The sequence below is a fragment of the Mirounga leonina genome, unplaced genomic scaffold (genome assembly GCF_011800145.1).
Source record: "Mirounga leonina isolate KUSES-001 unplaced genomic scaffold, KU_Mleo_1.0 Mir_239, whole genome shotgun sequence".
In the NCBI taxonomy this organism is placed as follows: domain Eukaryota; kingdom Metazoa; phylum Chordata; class Mammalia; order Carnivora; family Phocidae; genus Mirounga; species Mirounga leonina.
Window position 1 is genome coordinate 766545 of NW_023270624.1, and position 16096 is coordinate 782640.

At 44.4% G+C, this 16096-nt stretch overlaps 1 protein-coding gene across 1 annotated transcript in view; it reads left to right on the plus strand.

Moving 5' to 3' along the window:
• The window catches only part of RNF130 (ring finger protein 130), a 70382-nt gene extending 60870 nt beyond the window's left edge, over positions 1 to 9512 (plus strand). Inside the window, exons 9-10 of the mRNA XM_035029316.1 lie at positions 2509 to 2602; positions 9493 to 9512. Of these exons, the coding sequence (XP_034885207.1) occupies positions 2509 to 2602; positions 9493 to 9508 (110 nt within the window). The 3' untranslated portion in view covers positions 9509 to 9512. The remainder of the gene's footprint in view (positions 1 to 2508; positions 2603 to 9492) is intronic.
• Positions 9513 to 16096: the final 6584 nt, after the last annotated feature.

A 16096-nucleotide genomic window follows, 5' to 3' on the forward strand; every position in this document is an offset into this window, starting at 1 on the left:
CGGCGTGTGTGTGGGCCTGTGGGCAGTCACCCTGTCACGAGCCAGCTGCCCCCTCAGCTCCATCCTCCACGTGGTCTCTCCATCTAACCGCCTCTCTCCAGCCTCCCTGTCACCTCTGCGGTGCTGCCTTGCCCACTGCGTGCTCTCGCTTGCCCTAGCTTCCAGCCCTCAGCCCCGCGAGGCCGCGGCGCGGAGAACACCGTCACGAAAGACTTCTCCTCCACGTAGTGAGGCTCGAGTGGGCTGTTCAGTTGAAGTACACACGTTTTCCACCGACCAGAGATCAGTAGTCGTCAGCAGTTTCCCAGGTTTTGTTCTATCATTTGTCTGAACTCGAGGAGACTTCATTCAGTTATAAAACAAGGAAGAGTATTCTTCGATGCAGTTTGACTCATTTCCTGCCACATCCCGGCGAGTTGTTTTAACAGCTTTTCATGTTTTCAGGTTTTAGGGTGTAGATTTTTTTAAATACTGATCTAGTAGCAATAAAGGAAACAGAGGTTATTTGTTTAGCAGTGACTTTTTGTCGGCTCTTCGTTGATCGACATTTATTGAGCACCTACTACTACATTCAGTTCTGATCCCATTATAGTCTTTGCAGAAACGTCCTTTCAAAATCTTACGTTTTGATGATTAAAAAAAAAAAAGTCACTTCCTGTATCAAATGAGTCATCTTTAGTGGAATTGATGCATGTTAATGAATAATTCGTGTGGTTAAATTAACCCAAAGCGACCTCTCCTTTTCCCTCACAGCCCTGTAGTGTCTCAGCAAGCACAGCACTTTCGCCCGGCATCCCCTGTGCAAGGCACTGTGCTAAGTACCCAGCGGGGTGGGCAGAGCTGACTGGGGCCGGCTGCTGCCGGAGTACCCCGGGGCCCACTGGGGATCGTTGCGGCAGTGCTTGCTTCTTTTTGGTTGCTAGTTTTTACAGCCGAAATGCCATACATCTGCGGATGCTCTGCTCAGAATGCAGAAACACACACGTAACTGCAGTTCTAAAACTTAGTCTGCTTATCCTGTCTAAAGGTCTCGGAGAAGAAAAAAAATAAAGAACACCGGGTTAAGCTTCTTGATCCTGATGACCAGTCAGCTCTTAACTTTTTTTAAATGCCAGGGTACATTTTTCCTAACTTAAAATCTGTGCAGGGTAAAAATGGTGAATTTGGTATGGGTTCTGAAATGTTCATTTTTGACTTAAGACCTTAATAAATTCACTGCACTCGTGAGGAATTTGTAATCCAGGAAGCAGTGGCGGCACTGTTACCGAAAAAGAAAGAGTTTGCTAAGCATTGTAATAATATGAATCAGGATGGCCAAGACATGCTTGTAGAACAAACTCATCGTCCTGGAATCCTGAAGAACAGTTCTCAACCTTCTGAAGATCACCACCTTTAAAACCCAATGAAAATATAATCACCTTTTTCTAGAAAAGTTCCTAGGCACACATAGTTTTGCATATTTGTGGGATTCGTGGAAACCAGATTGAGAAACACTCATGTGACCCATGGCTTTTGCCGATTAAACATCTGGCATTCCAAGTATAGATGTCATCCCGCCGCCTCACTGCAGATACAGAGGGGGCTTCGCCGTGTACCACTTGGTTAAACCAGCCCAAGGTAGCGTATACTCTGGGAAATATTTTCTAGGTAAGCCTTTCTAGGAAGCCAGGATTGGTTCACAGGTTATTTTTGAGGTTCTCAATAAATAGTGTTTTTGGAACGTTACCTTGACAGTTCAGACTTTGAAAAGAAGGGAAAATACTAACGAAGACGTCCTGGATTGAGAGAGAGACTAACTGAAAACCCTAGAGTTCTGGGTACCAGAGCTTCTCAGCCCTCTGACGGGCCAAGTACCTGGTGAATTGCCTGCTTGACACGGCCGGAGCCGCTTCCCGCCGGTGGGGGTGTGAAGGGTAGTCCTTTCCAAGGGACACCAATCAAATGTCCGTTTTCCATAAAGACTGTAAGTAAACCCACGCCTAGGACAAAAGAAAGCAGACTGGAAGGCCAGCCTCCAGACTGTGCGGAGTGCCCACGAGACCTTTGGGACCCCTGCTCCGTACTTACAAGTCTTCCTCTGAGAACGAGTGACACAACCGTGCAGAAGCGACAGAAGGAAGAAGGAAAGGTTATAGAAGTGTGGCAGGTCTGCTGTACGTACTGTCATCTAAAGCAGTGATTTTAAAAGTCCCTGTCCACATGCAACTTGATAGACCTCTTCCTCCTGCGTGCTTTTGGTGGCCACACTCCTCACAGACCTCAGGACCTTAACTGGAAGAAATGTCTGGGCCGCGCTTTCCTTTCTGCCTTGCAGCTCTCACCACTACTTCCACTAACCTTCTCCAGTTAGTAGCTCTCTGGCAAACCTCCTCCTGCTTCACCTCCTTGGGCCAGCCTTGGCTTACACCTCCGTTGACGTCTGCTTCGTTGCATTTGAGGGAAGTGTTGACACCGAGTTGACTTAAGTCTTCTCCCCAGAGTGATTTGCTCCCTTTCCTTTGTCAACAGAAGAATGGTTTATTATTGCCAGTTTTGGCCTCCTCAGCGCCCTCACGCTCTGCTACATGATCGTCAGAGCCACGGCTAGCTTGAGTGCTAATGAGTAAGTAACCAGTTATTCTTGGATTGCATGTACCACATGACCCCAAGAAAACCTGTAGAGTACTTTTCATAAAGATGTGAAAATTGGCTTCCACCGGTTTCGTACTGATCCTGATGAGGTCATACCTAGCAAAGTAATGCATTTCGTGAACATGTATCTGTAGTCAGTACACAGATCGGGAGGTCACCTTGCTCAGCAACAACAGCTCCCTTGAGAAAAGATCTAGGGGCTTCCGTTAGCCGCGGGCTTAGAGTACAGCAGCCACGTGATGCAGACGCCAAGGGGCCCGTACAGTCACGGGATGTAAAGAAGGTTCGTGTCCTGATCGTTGGCAGGAATAGTCCCACTGTCCTGTGTGCCCACCAGACTTTACCCGGATTCTTACATATTTAGCTTTTGACGGAACACTGGCACCCTGGCCTGGGGTCAAGGGACAGTGACTTGGATGTGTAGCCTGCAAGAAAGAAGCAATCAGCAAGACCCGCTGTTTCCAGAGATTGGGAAGACTGTCAGGGACTGTTGGGAAAACAAAATAAGTGTCATCTGTATTTCCATGGGGCAAAATGAGGACCAGAGGGCAGGGGACAGGAAGGCGAATTTCATCTCAGTGAAAGGAAGACCATCTGTCAGCAAGGCCCCCCCACCAGAGAGACGGTTTGCCGTGGGGAGAGTTCAGGACGAGGCGTGCAGGCGGACGCGTGCATTACCTCTCAGGGCTGCTGGAGGTCAGAGGTTTTCCAGGGTAGGCGAAACTGGGCTAGCTGGCTGCTGAGGTCCATTTTGATCCAGTGATTTCCCTGGAGTTGCCTTCCACAGGGCTAAGATACAGGAAGGGTTTTTGGTTTGGTTTGGTTTTAAATTTAGGGTGTTTACCATAAGGTGTTATTTAGTCCTTTCTTTTACCAGTATTCACGAAAACTCATTGGAGATAAAAGTGTCTCTAGGACGCAGCCCAGATATGGACCTAATGTGGCACAGGGGGAATTCACGTGCTCTCCACACACACTTATGTCCTGGCATCTTAACAGATGAATAATAACCGGCCAAGCCCATGTAATTGATTTAATTGAACACTCATTGTCCAACTGTGAAAACAAATGGGCAAGTAACCTCCAGTTACAGTGACGTGATTTTATCATCTCTAACCTGACCTGTTGGCTCGATACTTGTAAGAAGTGCCCGTGGGCACCCCTGGCCCCTAGCACACATTGGGAGGATGCCGGGGTCAGTTGGCATCCTTCAGCCTGCAGGGGAGTAGTCTTGGCTGCTCATCCAACAGGTCAACCCGGCTGATGCAGGTTGACTTCAACATAACATAGTGTTCATTGCTCAGACCCTAGAATCAGACGTAACCTGGATTTGACTCTCTGTTCTTCCGTTTTCTGCTTGGGAGACCTGGGCAGCTATATTTCTCGGGAAGTTCATTTTAGTCATGCAGAAAGCAAGAATAATGGCAGGCATACATCATAGGTTGTACGAAGTAACATATAAAGTGCTTAGCACAGTGCCTGGTACATTATAAGTGCTCAATAAATGTTAGCTGAACAGTTCCACTGAGAATCTTCCAAAGTCCTATGAACAAGGTGACCATCTATCTGCCTCTGTCATTTGACAAATGAATTTCATTTTCTTCCATGAAATAATACAGAATCACCGGAGCTCTGTGAGTCCTGTGATTCAGACCTCAGTTTGGAGAGAAATATTGATTTCACCTGCAGTCACCTCTTTCGCTTACTCTCAGAGTGACCCCATCAGACTAGATGATGGTGTAAGCCTACTCCTTAAACCTCACAAATGAGCGAAAGCCAATTACAGCGAATAGAGACACTCTGGGCACTTGTAGAGAACTGTTAAGTGATCTAATGGTCGTCTCGCTGCCACCCAGGATCTGCCAGATGCTCAGGTCATGCGGCAGGTGTTTTAGAGAAGGTTCAGTAGATATGTTACCTTTTAGAAATCAAAGTCCCTGGGCCATAATATTTCGGTTCCAAGCATAAATGCCTGCATGACTCAGCCTAAGCATTGATCTTAGATCCATGTCTTAGGCCATCCCTTCTCCCATTAGCCTGTGTAGAGGGTTGATACAGCAGTTGTTCATCAAGATATTATTTCTGTGCCTTCAGTCAGAACTACTCTGAAGGACGATTTTCATGATCCCATGGAGAGAGGGAGAGAGTGTGTATGTATGTGTCTGTGTGTGGACATACGGATGCATGAAAGAATGGTCACCAAAATATGAATGGTTATTGTCTTAATTTAGTAGCATTTTGGGTGATGTTTTTCTCTCCTATTGTGCTTTTTATGTGTTGACTTTTTTATATAACATGAATTACTTAAGATTTTAAAGGCCATTTTAATTGTGGAGGATAAAAGAAAGACAGTCACTCTTACTCAGTGTCTCCTTCCCAAGAATGTTGATGAAAAATCCCTAGGTGATTTTAATTCCAGAGAAAAGTCTATATTAGTAAATAAATCTATAATTATTCTTCATTAATGAATTCTTTAAAATCTATCTTACCTCCCTTTTTGCCTTTACCAAAAACTTACAGCCAAAATGAGATTGCCTTTTCAATCGAATTGCTGTTTTAATTTTCTAGGTGACCTCATCCAAGTGTGAGATAGTCTATAGGAGTAGAATTCCATCTTCTCCCATGTGAGCGATTTATCTTGGAAGTTGCTAGTAAAATTCACCTCTCCACATATTACCTACTACCCTAGTTTGCTCTTCTGACAGCGTTGCACTGAACTTGTGTATTGTGGTTGCAGCAAGACCTTGACCCAGTCTGGTCACTGGTGAGAGCCTGTGGGCAAGAGGCAGCAGTGTGGGGCACGGGGAGGCCAGGCACGTGCAGCGCTGCCCCGCTGGGGGTCAGGGCACGGCCTCCTCCCTCACCACGCTCCGCGCCTGCACCGTTCCCCAGGGCTTGACGCCGTTGTCTGATCTGAAGTCACGCCCCTTCTGGCGTGTCGAAATACTATTGAAATACTCAACCATGACTGACTGTGCTTTAATTTTTTAATACGGCGAACAAATCTAGTGAATGTTGAGGCTTGGTAGGTATAAACAGGATAGTAGGCAAGGAAGCAAATACATGCAAGGTAAATACATTTATCATCTTCTCATACCCCATTTCTTAGTACTTAAGTAGGCAAGGTTAGTGAACTTCAGTTCCCAAAGGAGGTTTGCTGCTCTACTTCACTATTCAGAAAACCTCATTAGGGGCGCCTGGGTGGCTCAGTTGGTTAAGCAGCTGCCTTCAGCTCAGGTCATGATCCCAGGGTCCTGGGATCGAGCCCCGCATCGGGCTCCCTGCTCGGCGGGGAGCCTGCTTCTCCCTCTCCCTCTGCCTGTCTCTCTGCCTACTTGTTCTCTCTCTCTATCTCTCTGTCAAATAAATAAATAAAATCTTTAAAAAAAAAAAAAAAACCTCATTAGATCCCAGCATTTACCAGCTTACGTTTGTATCAGTCCGTTTTTCCCTCAACATAAGAAAAGTAAATGTTTTCATTGTTGTTTTTATTTGAGGCACAAGTAGTGAGACAAGGAAGGTGATGTAGGCGGATTTTGAGCTGAATGGGAAGTTGGGTTAGGTATCCTCCACCGTGTCCTTTCTCGGTTCCTAGGTTCTGATTCCTAGAACTCGTGCCCGAGGATCTGCCCAGGAGTATAACCCAGACATTCAGGATCCAAAACCGTCTCAGCAGGAGGAAGTGAACCTGACACAGTTCATGCACAATAACTGGAACAAATGTAAAATCCTGTAGCATAACCCGAGGCCAGGAAACCCTAACTCTGCCCCAGGTCAGAGTCGTCCCCACCAGTATGCCTGGGGAGCTTGAGCCCAGTGATAGAAACTTACAAGCCCCATCAAAGGAATGTTTCTATTTTACTCTCTTTTCAGTATTTCTGAATTGTTCTGCTCACACTCTTTTTTTTTTTTTTTTTTTAAGGTTTATTTATTTTGGAGAGAGCATGAGAGCGAGCAGGGAGGGGGAGAGAGAGAATTTCAAACAGACACCCCAACGCAGGGCTCAATCTCACGACCCTGAGATCATGACCTGAGCCAAAACCAAGAGTCGATGCTCAACCAGCTGAGCCCCCCCAGGCGCCCCATTCTCCTCACACTCTTAAGAGGAACATTGACATATTTCAGTATAAAAGGATCTGAAAACATCACCATTTTGATGTCTTGGGGATGCTTGGCTTAGAAGAGAGGAGTTGGGGGTGATGTGAGCGATGTCTCCAAGTATCTGAAGGGCTCCCAGAGATGATGAGAACAGCTGCTGTTCACTGAGCGCCTCCCAAACAACTTACTCCTGGGTGCAGCCCCGTGTGACACTCATCAGAGTCCCGTGGGGACTAGCCAGTGCGTACAGAGGGTGGTCTTACTGTGTAGTTCGGGAGCTCTGCAGGCATCCACAGGGAGGTAGAGCACCACCGAAGACAAAGAAGACCTTTGTGCTGGTTGGCAGTGTCTACCCATGACATGGGATGCCTTGAAAGCTAGTGAGTTGCCAGGACCTGCTTATGCCACAGAAACGAGCCACAAGGCTGGCGCTGTTCAGAGGCAGACCCTGCGGCTGGTGGAGGTCGGAGGCTCCTTCCAGTTCTGAGAACCCCTCTTTGGTTGTCTGTCCTAAGTGGTCCTTTCCTAGGACGGGAGGCATTGCGTGCCCTGGCAGCTGGCTGCCTCTTTTAGAACCTTAGGTATCAAAACCAGTGATTTTTAAGCTTTTTTTTTTTTTAACCGCCTGCCACTGTAAGATCTGCATTGTACATTGGGACACATATCCACACGTGTGTAACTGAAACAGGCTTCACAGATATTTTCCTCAGCATGTGCAGTATTCGCTGATCTCTTCTCTGCACCTTGTTGTTAAGGCTGGTCGGGAACTCCATGTTGCTCTCACGGTTCAGTAATAGGCGGCAGCCTGCGGTTTGAGAAACGCAGATCTAAAACATTCTGAATTTCTGGTTCTCAACCGAGTACCTCTGGCTTCCTCCAGCACCCATCGTGGATTGTTTATTTTTCCGAGGCAGCCTTCCTTGTAGCAATGCCAGCGAAGCTTTGAACTTGCCCCCGGTTTAATCATGAATCCTCTTCCTTCTGTTAGTATTGACTTCTCCTTTTAGCCACTCTGAGCATAAGATACATACACAAAATAACCCGGGGCCCAGAGGGGCTGGGGGACTCCCTGAGAAATGCCATAGGAAGAGGGGCATAGTGTTCAAGCCCGTATCTCTGGGTCCACCTCTTTACAGTGCTTGTCTGTGACTACTCCAGAGAGACATTTAAGGGTTCCACATCACATGGTGGAAGAAGACAGTTGGCTTTCTGGAAACGTGATGACACAAAGAAGATTAAAGGCAATGGGGGGGGACCTTTGATGGGACTTCTGCCCTGTCTCCGTCACGGTCTTTGTGGTGTTCACAAGTACCTTTAATCTTGTGGCTGCCTTAGTTTATAGTTCCTTAGAAGAGCAGCCAAATAAAGTTAAGTGTAAAAATCTCGACGCACCCATTGGAAGTTCTGACCTCTAATATCTGATTTCTCTGAGGAAGTTTTATAAAATCAGTGCATTATCTTTAGCAGGACTGAAGGAACAGCCGGGTCCAGAGCTCTGTGTGAAGTTGTGAATGGCCTTCCTGCCAGGCCTCTCATTCATTCAGTGTCCCCAGCAGCCCCCCAGGCGCCAGGCCTCGCCCTGCAGGGTGCTGTGGGGAAGGGGCGGCCGTGCACAGGGCTCAGGCTCACGGCGCCCGCCGAAGGGACAGGAGAGCCTGCGGACCGAGCACCGGCTCACAGACGCTGTGGCGCTGCCGCTCTGGTTCTGGGGGGGTCAACAGAGGCTTCCTGGAGGGGGTGACTCCGGAACGAGGCCGGGCATAAGTAGGACACAAAGAGGAAAAGGCAGAGCAGGTTCAGGGAGTTCTGGGTTTGATGTGTCGGCCGGAAGCGGTGGTTGTCGGTAGGCCAACTGCAGAATTTGGACTGGGTTCTTGCAAACAGCTGGTAGTGTGTAAGGCTTTTTAGCAAAAAAGAGGATTCCTGTGGCTGAGAAGTTGCTCTGCCGGTAGAGACCTGAGGCAGAAAGATGGGTTAGGTGGAAATGTGGAGCTGAAGGAGGAAGTCAGGGGGAAGAGAGGAAATCAAGAGGTGCTGGAGAGTTGTGCGATGACCAGAGATGAAGCAGTCAGGAACGTGGATCTGGAAGTGAGCAGAGAGAAGAGAAAGCACCACTACAGACATGAATTGGGAACCAAGGAAGTGAACCAGCTGTGCAAGGCTTCGGGGAGCTAGGGCAGTCCCATAGAGCCAGGCTGGGGGTGGGGGGCAGTGTTAGCCCAAGACCCCAGGCTCTGTCAGGCTCCTGATTGAGGGACGTGCACGCACGCAGTCTGGGCGAGTCCAGTGAGAGAGCCACACCCCCTGGAAGTCTGTACTCTGCAAAGTTCATTCCACAGTAAAGACTGACATTCTTGTTTGAGGCATAAAGGGGAATCCTACTGCAAAGATACAGATGTAGATTTCAGGACACACAGCCCTGAGAACATACATTCAAACCAGGAAAAGTTGTAAATTGTATGATAACTGTCCCTACATTGTTAAACAAGATGCTGTTAGCCTGGGCTTTTCCCTGCAGTCCTTTTGGGAGGACACACACACCTGTAAGGTGACTGAGCCACTTGACCACAGATGTGAAGCTGCTGAGTTCAGGAAAATGCCAGGGGCTGACTAGCTTTACCCATTGGGGCTAGGAAGTAGTTGGGGACAGGCCCCAGGCCACCCTGGAGTGAGGATCACTTTCTCTTGTTATTTTAAAATACTGGCAACTCCCCTTTAACTAATTCTTGACCTCTGTCTTTTTTTTTTCCTTTCATTCCACAGGGTAGAGTGGTTTTGAAGAAGAAAAAAAAAACTGCTTTCTGACTGATTGCCTTGAAGGAAAAAAGAACCTATTTTTGTGCATCATTTACCAATCATGCCACACAAGCGTTTATTTTTAGTACATTTTATTTTTTCATAAAATTGCTAATGCCAAAGCTTTGTATTAAAATAAATAAATAATAAAATAAAAAGACCATGTCGTCGAGTATTCTTGACCCACTTGTGTCCGGAAGGCCGACCTGGAGATCCCATACCCAGATTTCACGTGCGTTTGTTTCAGAGACAGAATGTACTCATGAGTCCCCCCCTGGGAGGAACAGTGACGCTGTTGGCATTTTCACCCGGGCCCCTGCTGCGCCCCAGTATGACCAGAGCGTGGGCACATCCTGCACGGTGACACATGCCCGGACCCTCGGTGGGGTTCCTCCGTCTCATTTTCTTCAGGGTCAGCATCCTCTCTGAGAATCTCTTGCTCCTTCGTCAGCCCCATGGCAGCAGGGACATTTAAGTCATGTGGCTCACCACTGCGTCCCCCGTGCCTGGTAGAGTGCTTTGCACATAGTAAGTGCTCAATAAATATTGGTGGGATGAAAGAATGAGTCTAAGGGAAATTTCCCAGAATACACCCTGATTAGTAATAAATTACATCTGTCCGAGATGGGTTTCCACCTGGTTTTAAAAAACAGCAAATTCTAAAAAGCTGAAACAGAACAATTTGACAAGTGTAAATGAGGTGTTTTTTGCTGTATTGAGGAGGAAAATGTTGAAATATTTTATGTTCTATTGAATTCTGTGCTTGAAGGATCATCCGTATGTGTGAACATTTTGAGCAATGAATTCTCCACTTTTTACTTCAGCAACCCTGAGAGATGAGAACTTACTCCCACTGGTAATGGGTTCACTGCCGCAGTCATTCTCCAATCAGTAGGGGGTTTAAGATTTTTATCTTTTCGATTGAATATAATTCACATACCATAAAAATTTACCCTTGTGAAGGATAAGCCATTTCAGTGGTTTTTAGCATATTCACGAGGTCGTACACCATCACAACTGCCTAATTCCAGAACATTTGCATCACCCCCAAAAGAAGCCCTGTACCCATGAACAGTTAACTTCTCACCCCTCCCATCCCCCTGCCAGCCTGGAAAGCACAGATCTGCTCTCTGTCTCTCTGGATCTACCCATTTCTGGACATTTCATAGAAATGGAATCATACAGTATGTAGCCCTTTGCGTCTGGCTCCTTTCACGGAGGAGAACATCTTCAAGTTCTCCCATGTTGTAGCATGAATCACGCTCATTCTTTTTTGTGGCTGAGTAATATTCCATCATATGGACGCATACCACATTTTGTTCGTCCACTCATCCAGTGATGGACATTTGTTGTTTCCACCTCTTGGCTATCATGACTTATGCTGCTGTGAACATCGGTGGACAAGTTTCTGTGAAAGTTGTCTTTTCCATTCTCTCAGGTCTGTCCCTAGGAGTGGAATTGCTGGGTCATGTGGTAGCTCTGACTTGTTGAAAAATGGCCAAAGTGTTCTCCAAAGCAACTGCAGTTTCACGTTCCCACCAGCCGTGTACAAAGGTTCCAGTTTCTCCACATCCTCACTAGCACTTACTTTTTTCCTTTTTAAAACCATCTCGTTATGGTTTTGATTTGCATTTCCGTAATGACTAATGATGTTGGGCAGCTTTTCATGTGTTTGTTGGCCCCTTGAATGTCTTTAGAGAAAAGTCTATTTGAGTCCTTTGACCATTTTTTTAAATTAGGTGATCTTTTTGTTGTTGAGTTGTAAGCGTTCTTTATATATTCTAGATTACTAGGCCCTTATCATATATATGATTTACAAATATTTTATCCTATTCTTTAAGTTGTTCACTTTCTTGATAGTATCTTTCAAAATACAAGTTTTTAATTTTGATGGAGCCCAGTTTATCTGTTTTTTTCCTTTGGTTTGTGTTTTAGGGATCATATCTGAGAAACCATTGCCTAATTCAAGGTGACAAAACCTTCCAACAGTTTTATCATTTAGTTCATATATTTGGGTCTTTGATCCATTTTGAGTTAATATATGTATATGGTGTGAGGTAGGGATCCACCTTCATTCTTTGCATTTGTCCCAGTACCATTCGTTGGACAGATTATTCTTTCCCCCCATTGAGTGGTCTTGGTACTCTTGTCAAAACTCAGTTACACATGATATATGAGTTTACTTCTGGACTCTCAATTCTGTTCCACTGGCCTCCCTTTCTGTCCTTGTGCCAGTATCACATGATATTGATTACTGTTGCTTTGTAGAAAGTTTTAAAATTGGGAAGTGTGACTCCTCCCAACTTTGTTCTTTTTCAGGATTGTTCTGGCTATCCAGGGTCCATTGCGTTTCCATATAAATTTTAAGATCAGTTTTTCAGTCTATGCAAAAATGCCAGCTGGCATTTTGATAGGGATTATGCTGAATCTGCAGATCATTTTAGGTAGTAGTGCATCTTAACAATACTGTCTTTTGGGGTCCCTGGGTGGCTCAGTCGGTTAAGCGTCCATCTCTTGTTCTCATCTCTCGTCTTGATCTCAGGGTTGTGAGTTCAAGTCCATGCTGGATGTGGAGCCTACTTAAAAAAAAATGTTTTAGGGGCACCTGGGTGGCTCAGTTGTTAAGCGTCTGCCTTCAGCTCAGGTCATGATCCCAGAGTCCTGGGATCAAGCTCCTCATTGGGCTCCCTGCTCCTCGGGAAGCCTGCTTCTCCCTCTTCCACTTCCCCTGCTTATATTTCCTCTCTCGCTGTGTCTCTGTCAAATAAAATCTTCAAAAATAAAAAAATTAAAATAAATTTTTTTAATTAAAAAAATATATATTGGGGCACCTGGGTGGCTCGGTCAGTTAAGCATCTGATTTCGGCTCAGTTCATGATCTCAGGACCCTGGGATCGAACCCCGCTTCAGGGTACCTGCTCAGCAGGGAGTCTGATTCTCCCTCTCCCTCCCCCTCTCCCTCTGCCCCTCGCCCCACTCATTCTCTCTCTCTGTCTCTCTTTCAAATAAATAAATAAAATCTTTGAAAAATAGTAAAATTAAAAAGTCTTTCAGTCCATGAACAAAGGATGTCTTTCTCCATTTAATTTCTGTAGAAATATGATTGATTTTTGTACATTGATCTTTTATTCTTAGAACCTTGCTGAACTCATTTACTAAGTCTAATAGTCTTTTAGTGGATGCCTTAAAATTTTCTATATAAAAGGTCATCTCTTCATCAAATAGAAATAGTTTTAACTTCTTTCTTTCCAATCTGGATGGCTTTTATTTTATTTTCTTGCTTAATTGACCCTGGCTAGACCCTCCGTTAGTAGAATGTTCAAGAGAAGTAGGAGCAAACAGATTTCCATGTGTTGTTTCTGATCTTTCTGATCTTCTCCCATGTTGTAGCATGAATCACACTCATTCTTTTTTGTGGCTGAGTAATATTCCATCGTATGGACGCATACCACATTTTGTTCGTCCACTCAATAACCTAGATAAAAACTTCCCAGCAGGGAATACCAGCAGCCTGAAATCTGCAACATATAAAAACATAATCCCAGGGCGCCTGGGTGGCTCAGTTGGTTAAGCGACTGCCTTCGGCTCAGGTCATGATCCCAGGGACCTGGGATCGAGTCTCACATCGGGCTCCCGGCTCAGCGGGGAGCCTGCTTCTCCCTCTGACCCTCTCCTCCCTCATGCTGTTTCTCTCTCACTCGCTCTCTAATAAATAAATAAATAAAATCTTTAAAAAAAAAACATAATCCCATTGTGACCAATTGGGATTTATCCCAGGAATGGGGTATCACAAGAATCACAAGAAAATTACAGGCCAATACCTCTTATGAGTATAGATGCATAGATCCTCAGCAAATACCAGCAGCCTCAGCAAATACCAGCAGACTTTCAGGGGAAGCTTTCAGACTATGATGTTAGCTGTGGGATTTTCATAGATGCCCTTTATCAGATTGAAAAAGTTCCCTTCTATTTCTAGGTTATTGAGTGTTTTTATCATGGGTTTTGGATTTTGTCAAATGCTTTTTCTGTGCCTATTGTGATGATTGTGTGAGTTTTGTCCTGTATCATATTAATATGGTATATTGTATTGATTGATTTTCATGTGTTGAACCAACCTTGCATTCCTGGGATAAATCCCAATTGGTCACAATGGGATTATAGTTTTATATGTTGCAGATTTCAGGCTGCTGGTATTTGCTGAGGATCTATGCATCTATACTCATAAGAGGTATTGGCCTGTAATTTTCTTGTGATGTCTTTCTCTGGCTTTAGTATCAGTGTAATGCTGGCCTCATATAATGAATTATGAAGTAATTCCTCCTCTGCTGTATTTTGAAAGAGTTTGAGGATTGATGTTAATTCTATATAATTATTTGGTAGAATTCACTAGTGAAATCATCTGGCCCTGGACTTTTCCCTGTGGGAAGTTTTTTGACTGCTGACTCTCTCTCTCTATATGTGTTATAGGCCTATTCGTATTTTCTATTACTAATTAAGTCAGTTTCTATAGTTTTATCTCGGTAGTAATTTGTCCATTTCATCAAGGTTGTCTCACTCTTGGCATACGACTGTCTGTAAGATTCTCTTATAACCTCTTTTTATTCCTGCAATGTTGGTAGTAATGTCCCCTCTTTCATTCCTGATTTTAGTAACTTGAGTCTTCTTTTTTACCTAGTCAAGCTAGCTAAAGGTTTGTAAATTTTGACCTTTTCAAGAACTAACTTTTGGTTTCATTGATTTGCCTATTGTTCTATTTTCTATTTCATTAATTTTTGCTCAGATCTTTGTTACTTTCTTCCTCTGCTTGCTTTGGGTCTTTTTTATTATTTTTTTTTTTATTTTTTCTTAAAGTAGAAAATTAGGTTATTAATTTCAGGTCTTTCTTACAAGCATTTACAACTATAAATTTTCATCTAAGCATAATTTTGCCCATCCATAAGTTTTGGTATGTTGTGGTTTTTGTATCATTTATCCTAGAGTATTTTCTACTTTCCCCTGTGATTTCTCTTTTTACCCACTGGTTATTTAGGAATATGTTGTTTAAACCACACATGTTGGAGTGCCTGGGTAGCTCAGTTGGTTAAGCATCCAACTATTGATTTCAGCTCAGGTCATGATCTCAGGGTTGTGGGATCGGGCCCCTCATTGGGCTACACACTCAGTGCCAAGTCTGCATGTCCCTCTCCCTCTGATCTTCCCTCCACTTGTGCTTGTTCTCTCACTCTCTCTCAAATAAATTAAATCTTTAAAAAAAAAAAATACGTTTCTGATTTCCAAAATTTCCTTCTCTTATAGGTTTCTAATTTCATTACCTTGTGGTAAGAGAACATACCTTTGTATGATTTTGATCATTTTAAATACTTTTCGGCTTGTTTTATGGCCTGACATATGGTCTAACCTGGAGAATATTGCATGTGCACCTTGAGAAAAATATATATTCTGCTATTGAATAGAGTGCTCTGTAATGTCTGTTAGGTCTGGCTCATTAATAGTGTTGTTCAAATCTTCTTGTTCCTCTTTTATCTGCTATATAGTTCTATCTATTATTGAAAATGGGGGGCGCCTGGGTGGTTCAGTTGGTTAAGCATCTGCCTTTAGCTCAGGTCATGATCCCAGGATCCTGGGATTGAGCCCCTCATTGGGCTCCTTGCTTGGTGGGAGCCTGCTTTTCCCTCTCCTTCTGCCTGCCACTCCCCCTGTTTGTGCTCTCTCTCTGTCAAATAAATAAATAAAATATTTAAAAAAAACAAAAGAAAGTGGGGGATTGAAGGCTCCAGTGATTATTACTGAATTTTCTGTTTCTTCCTTCAGTTGTGTAAGTTTTTGCTTTATGTATTCTGGGGCTCTGTTGTTAGGTGCATATGGGGTTAAAGGATTTCTAGAAGCTGCAGAGGTTATTCAGTACGTCTTTATCCCTAGAGATTGACTGGTTCAGTGGCTCTCCTGATATTTCCAGCCAACTTTGTGCTAGAGAGTTCAGCTGAGTGTTTGATCTTACTCTCTAGAGTGGGCTGTGTTGAGGTTGGCTTCTTCCTCAATAGATTTTCATAAATTAGTAGGATAGTTCCTCCCCACCTCACTTTATTCCAGTGAAAATTAACCTAGTTTGTTCTCTTTGCTCTCCTTCCCATTTATGGTGAGTTCTTATTTTCCTTCATCAGCAGTCAGGAGATGTAGGACTGTTTAATGACCATACCACAGTCTCTGTTAGTGTACTTTCACACTTTTCACATTATTTCAAACCCTAGCAGAGAGTAAGACTTTTTTTAAAATAGTAGGGTTCTGGGCGCCTGGGTGGCTCAGTCGTTACGCGTCTGCCTTCGGCTCAGGTCATGATCCCAGGATCCTGGGATCGAGTCCCACATCGGGCTCCCTGCTCGGCGGGAAGCCTGCTTCTCCTTCCCCCACTCCCCCTGCTTATGTTCCCTCTCTCACTGTGTCTCTCTCTGTCAAATAAATAAATAAAATCTTTAAATAAATAAATGAATGAATGAATGAATAAATAAATAAAATAGTAGGGTTCTGCTGTTCAGGGCCAAATATAGAATTTTTACAAGAGCTAAGAAATGAA